Genomic DNA, 6792 nt, shown 5'->3' on the forward strand with positions numbered 1-6792 from the left:
ACGCCGCAATACTGAAAGCCAACGCCGCAGTCGGCCCAGACCCCGGGGTCCCCCGCGCAGTGGCCCCCGAAGCCGCCGCCAGGCTCCCGATTGCGAGCGGGTGGAAAGGAAGGTGTGCGCGCCGCGCCGCGCGGGGACCGAGGTGGCCGCGGGGGCGGTGGCTGCCGGGGACGCAGAGGGCCGCCGGTGGCACCTGGCCGCTGCCTGTCCCCCCGCGACCCGCCGCCAGCGTCGGGCACCTGGGAAAGTTGGGGGCATTTCGAGCGGCAGCATCCGGTGCGCTGGGAGGCCGCCAGGCCAGCTGGGGAGAAAATCCCGGGCGGAGGTCGCGCGGCTCAGACCCGGACAGCAGTGCATCCGATTTGGGCCAAACGCAACTCTTCGGACTTGGAGTGTAAAGCGACGCCTTCCGGACTCGCATTCCTCCCTCATCCGCACCTACCCCAACCCGGGCACCCGACCGAGGAGTCGCGGCGGCTGGGGCCAGAGGTGGCCAAGAGCAATTGGGAGGGTGTCCGGGGCGCCCCCACCAAGCCCCGGCTCCTCTTAACAAAGGCGGAAAGCCCAGCCCCAGCGCAGGGACCCGCGCAGCAAAGGAGAAGGCAAAAAGCAACACCTACCACTGCTGCTCCAGGTCCCAGTCCCTGAAAAAGTCGAATAGATCCATAACGGCCGGGCGGCGGCGGCGGTGGCGGCGGGCGGGCGTCCGTCGCTGCTTGCGGCGGGTCTGCGCGGCTCTCGGCGCGGCTCGCGCGCTGCTCTCGGCAGTCTGGCTCTCCGGCCCTCCTGCCCGGCTAAAAGTGCCCGGGCCGCATGGGCGGCAAGGGCGGGCGCCGGAGGTGCCGGGTCCTGAGCTTCGGGGCGGCGGCGGCGGCGGCGGCAGCGGCAGCGGCAGCGGGCGGGCAAGTGCCTGACCGGTCGCTCGGGTCTGCTCGGTCCGCGGCTGCCCGCGCGCCCAGCGCCCCGACGCTGCGGCGGCAGGCGCGGCGGGCTCGGGCCGGCGGGGCCGCCCGCCTGGCGGGCTGCGGGCTGGCGGAGGCGGTGGCGGCGGCAGGGGCGGCCGGGGCAGCGGCAGCGGCGCGGCGCGGCTCGGCAGCCGGGGCGGCAGCGGCGGCTGCTGCACAGGCGGCGGCGGCGGCGGCCGCGGCAGCATCACACACTTACACACTCACAGGGGGCGGAGCCTGGACAGCCCGAAGCCGCGACATGGAGCCGGCGTTATCATCCCCGGATCTGGCAGGGGCTCGCCCCTCCCGTCCGCGCCGCCCGGGACCCCCCTCTGTCAAAATCAGCTGGTGGGAGCGGCTGCAGACCTGGGGACTCGCGCCCCGGGGCCCGGGCCGGAGGGGCAGCTGCACTGAGGCAGGCAGGGGCCTGGCGGGGCCAGGCGGCCGGCTTCCGGAAGGAGAACCTCTCTCGGAACCCCCACCTACTCCCACCCCTGCGAGTTAAGGTTCGGGACCCGAAAAGAGCGCACAACGTGCCTCAGGGATGGGGGTCCACCCCTCGCTGCGGCGCGCACAGTCCCTGCCCCGGGACGCTTCTTGGGGCCCCCGACCACTAGGATCAAACTTTGGTGGGCCCGAGCATCCCTCGGCCCCGCAGCGCAGAGCCCTCGAGGCCAGGAAGAAGGCGGTCACCTTCACCTTCCCCGGCGCCGCTTGTCTGCACCCAGGCCAGCCAGGCATGCCGCAGTGCCGCCGTGACCGCACTGCAGGGCGCGGTTCGCACCTAGTAGGTCCGCAAGCTCTGGGCCCTGGATTCTGTAGGCTGCAAGGGTCGGCACGAATGACCACCCTGGGTGATCCTCAGGTTCGCCTTGGGACGCTGGAAACTGGGTGGCACTACCACCTTCTAGGCACAACCACCACATGCCGTGGGCAGAAGGCGTCAGCACTCCCTACTCTGGGAGATGAGAAATCTCACAGAGTGTGCCCACTGTCCCACCCTCTGGCTGCCTGTCTCCCTCTGGCCAGAGAGTGTCTCTCCGCGTGCAGCTGCCTCCCTCCCTTCAGCCTCCACTGGTGGTCCAGGACCAGTGGACCTCTTTAGCCAACACCCTTGGGGAAAGTTTTCCCGACCTCCGATACCCAAAGCGGCGTCAGAAGAGGCGGAGTCTGACACTTAGGGGATCAGGAGCATCCGGAGTCCCAGAGCTTCCCCAAGTCCTTGCGCAGGCAAAATAGAATTGGCGCATCATTGAAATCCTAAGGTGAGGACCCTCTAGCAAAGCGGTAGACTGAGTGCTGACAAGAGCTGGGTGCCAGTTCTGACTCTGATCCTGTCACTGGCTCTGCGTGTGACTCTAGCAAGTCTCTTCTCTAAGGCTCGTTTTGTAAAAGACAGAGACTTGACAGAGCTGCCATCTGGCTCCTGCACCTCCAGCTTTCTGCTTTCTATTTGAATATGCTTCTCTAATATTATCTCATATTCTCAAAATCATCTTAATAATTTCTCTTAACTTTTTTTTTTTTTTCCGGAAGAAACTGAGGCTCTGAGACTGGGTAATTTGCCCAGGATCTGACATTTCTCCTAAAGGGGGAACCGAGATTAGAACGAAGAATCTGGGAAGCCCATTTAGGGAGGGCTGAACTCAGCTCCAAGAGGTGGAGGACTTGAGAATCTGAGCTTGAAGGGGCCCTGAGTTCTGTCTCTCTCATATTCTTTGTATGGGAAAAAGCATATCACCCACATACACAGACAAGATACTAAGATTCTGCAACTCTGGCATCCGATGATGCTTTGCTTTGTTTATTTATTTTCCATAGGGTCAAGTTCTTAACAAAACTAGTAAACTGACTGCAGATCAACCAATGGGCAGCCAAGGGAAGACTGCATTTCAAATCGCCTTTTCACTTTGGCTGCTTATAAACTCCTCTAGTCAAAGACTCCAGGGCAAAAGAGCTATTGGTAAAAATGGTGCCAGAGATTTTCAGATTCTCTCTGTGCCTTCTTTACTTGTGGAGTTCCAGTCTTCAGCTGGAGACTGTGAGCCCTTGAGGCAACAGAGACTTCCTCGCTCAGATCCACAGCTCCCAACCTTAATTCCCTTAGTAAATGATCCTCGAATTGGATTTGACTGCTAATAATGATTGTCGCCTGGGCTAATGCTTGATCTGCTTGAAAATCTTTAGAGGAAAACCAGAACATCTACAATTAACATGTAAATGGTGATTATGGTCACTTTGTATCTGATTCACTTTTCTCGCCAGATTATATTGATTGGGGGAAGACAGAAAAAAATTATGTGCTAGATAAATAAATTTTCAAAAGAACTAAAGCTGTTCCTTTAAGAGTTCCAGACCCCCATCACCCCACTGGTGCACTTTCTTCCCAATCAGCGGGAGGACCAAGCAGAAGCAGAAGGAACCAGCGAGAGGCAGCACTCTGAACAGAAGTGCCTGCGGGAAGGAGAGAAGAGACAAGTGGTGCCGGCTGCCATTTCAAAAAAGGGGCTGGGGCTTTTCCTTCCAGAGATCAAAACCAAGAGGGGAGGCTGCGCTGGGTGGAAGGAGTTCCCACTCCCAGCCACCCCCCTGGAACACGGAGGAAGCTGGGAGAGGCAGCACTGAAGAGACCAGGCTATCCCTAAGGCTGGCCAGCCAGCCCAAGCCCAGCTCACTGTCTGAACATCTGCTCCTGGGCAGAGGGCAAGCTTCACCTTCTCCCTTCCTTCTCCTCTTCTTGCCCATTCTCAACTCTGATGGAGCCAGAAGGCTTAGAACTGGGCTCTTCAGTGAACCTTCAGACAGCCATCCAAGCCCTGTATCCTCCAGCACACTGGCAGGAGGGAAGGGAAAGCAAGTTGCAGGGAGAGCAAAAGCAACAGGAAGTAAAAAGGCGAATCAGAGCTCACTGCTGCTGTCATTCTGGCAGCTCTGCCATCTAGTTCCCACGGGTCAGGCTGCTGCCCTCTCATTCCACTCTCTGGGGCATCTTAGCAAAGGTGGAAGGTTCCTCTGGCTCAGGCTGCTGTCCTGGCTTTGCCTGGAAAAGCCCCTCTCTGATCTCACAACACAACTCTCAGCTCAACCCAGTATTTCTGCAGTTGTAACCTCTCCCCTTTGACCCTGCTCTCTGTAGGCTTCTCCCATGCTCTCTGTTAGGGCCCCCTCCTTACCTCACCAATCTCCTCCATTCAGAGACCTCCTGGAGGACCACTGGGCCAAGAGCAAACCATTGTTTCAGAGAGGACGGAATCAAAAGTAAGACTCCATGGCCCAATCTCTTGAAGTAAAACCAGAAATCATTCTAAGAGGCTTGATTGTATGCATATGCTGATTCTCAGACTTTCTGAACTGGGATTTTGGACTTGAATTACTTCAAAGGAATTTAATTTGGAGTCTCCAGGTACTGATCTTCATTTCAAAGAACTGGAACTCCTCCATTCTTGTAGTTGGAATAAAGGCACTGTCATTCTGAGTCTGGTAGATAGTGTCTACAAATTAAGATTAATTTAAGAAAATTTCACTGTGAATGTCAGCTCCACGAAATGAACAAACTGACAGCATATGATTCATGTGTCATCCTGTCATACCTGTGATTTCAAGTTAAAATAGTAAGTATTTTTTTCTGACCTGGTGTGCAGTCAGGCTGAGTTACTTTCTAGGAGAAAATTATGATCAAGGTTACAGCTCATCTGAGGAAGATTGAAAAATTCCATGGGCTTCCTTGGAAAGTATCAACTCCCATTACTGGGGCTCTCCTTCTGGTAGTGCAGCATGGTACTGTTGTGAGTTGCAATGGACCAATTAGACTGTGAACGTGGGGCAGTTTCCACACATGATCCACAGTATCCAGAACAATCCTTTATGGAAGGAGCATCTTCTTTTCTAACTTCAGAGAATGTCTGTTCTTACTTGTTTCATGTCAGTGCTTCCAGAACCTATAAGTTTTATTAGGTCCCATTTGTTTATTTTTTCCTTTTATTTCTATTGCCTTGGGAGACTGACCTAAGAAAACACTGGTACGATCTATGTCAGAGAATGGTTTGCTTGTATTATCTTCTAGGAGCTTTATGGTGTCACATCTTAAATTTAAGTCTTTAAACCATTTGGTTTATTCTGTGTATGGTGTGAGGGAGAAAGACCATATAATTTTATGTCAGTCACTTCTTAGCTAGATTTACAGTACTTGAAGATGATGCTATTCAGATTTTATATGGTATATTGCTATGATTCCTTGTACATATTGAGCATAACAATAAACAGAGATAACATGAATTGAGTCTTTTTACATATCAGAGTGCTCAGCATTTTAGAAACATTATCTCATTTACACCTCACCATAATTCTCTGAGGTAGTCACTAGTATCACACCTATTTTGTAACAGGAAACTGAGGCTATAAGAGGCTCAGCACTTGCCCAGAGTGACAGAGCTCACAAGTGCTGTAGCTGGGTGCTGGCCCCAAGTTTATTCCCTGCCTAAGTGCCTGTACTTATCCAAGCTTTCCCCAGTGTCTCCATTCTGTCTGAATGAAGGGTTTCATATCACTGTACCCCAGGGAAAGTAAGCAAGGAAGGAACCATTATCTCTATTTGACAGTTGAGGAAACAAGTGAAGTGATTTTGCCAGGATCACAAGGTGGCAGAGCTGCTGAGAGGGGGCAGCGGTCATCTAGGCACAAGTTCGGTGCTCGTTCTGTGAACCACATTATTGTTTATAATCCCAAGGCCACTCTAGTGAACACTCTGGGAGTCTGGGACTACAGTGGCATCAGTTTACTGTTGGATTGAAAAAAAAAAAAAAAAACTATCGTGGTGCAATTTCCCTGATCTCAACTGTGGCTGAATTGGGGGAAGGCAGTTGGCTGACCCATGCCCTCATATTAAAGAAAGTCAGTAAGATAGGCAACAGGAAGCAAGAAGATTGTGGAGTAATTCTTGCTTCATCATTTAAGGAGACTCAGATGGGCTTTTTTCCTGGAGATTAGAAATCTAGAGCTAAGATACCTCTTCAGTCTACTGTGTGGGAGGGCATGGTAGTGGGCTGCTGGTGGTGATGGGGAATTCTCCTGGGCAAGACTGTGTAGCTGGGGAACTGCAAATCTATGGCTCTCTCCTAACTTCTCGAAGGCTCCACTCCCTTGTCTATAAACTCAGGGCATTGGGAACGACTCCAGCTCTGATATTCTATGCCTCTTTGATTTGAAGTCCCTTTACTCAACCTTCCGTCCATGACCAAAGCAGACTGCTCCTTCATAGTGACGAGGGGGGTAAAGTGAAGACTCACCTCCATTACCCAGATCCATCATCTCCATTCCTGATCCGGTGATTGAGACATCTGCTCCCGGCAGCTCAGATCCCTGTCCCCAGGCTGCCCTTATAAACCCATTCTGCAGCGTGGCTGCCAAGAGTCTCTTCCCAAAGCCCCCTCTGTGGGGTTGAAGGGCTGGATTCCAGAGGAAAGTCTGCATTTTCCCAGCAGCCAGAGAGGGAACCTAATGTATACAAAAGTGCTTTGTAAATGGTAAAAAGCCCCATATAAGTGCACTCTCTCACCATCCCTAGGGTTGCTATCTCAGAGCCTTCTCTGTCAGCTGAGGTCAGCAGTGTTGAGCGTGCTGGCTTTACTTTTAGGGTTTTCTTTTCTTTTTAGATTTTTATTTCTGTTTGTTTATCTGGCAAATGGGGACACATGCCATGGGTCCCAGAGCCTGGTTAATAAGTTGAAAGTTTTGATGCTGTCAAAACAGTATTAAGAAGTTTAAGCTTCTTTTTATGCATTAATCATTTTTTGGAGGCAGTTCAGGCCACTGATTTTCACAGTGAAACTTTTAAAAGTAATTTTGT

General features: G+C 53.1%; 1 protein-coding gene across 1 annotated transcript in view; it reads right to left on the bottom strand.

The window, feature by feature from the left end:
- Positions 1 to 1153, bottom strand: part of LOC108634524 (AF4/FMR2 family member 2-like) — a 424707-nt gene extending 423554 nt beyond the window's left edge. The window contains exon 1 of the mRNA XM_018044451.1: positions 621 to 1153. Coding sequence (XP_017899940.1) covers positions 621 to 1153 — 533 coding nt within the window. The remainder of the gene's footprint in view (positions 1 to 620) is intronic.
- Between the last annotated feature and the right edge of the window lie 5639 nt (positions 1154 to 6792).

The sequence above is a fragment of the Capra hircus genome, unplaced genomic scaffold, assembly GCF_001704415.2.
Source record: "Capra hircus breed San Clemente unplaced genomic scaffold, ASM170441v1, whole genome shotgun sequence".
NCBI lineage: Eukaryota > Metazoa > Chordata > Mammalia > Artiodactyla > Bovidae > Capra > Capra hircus.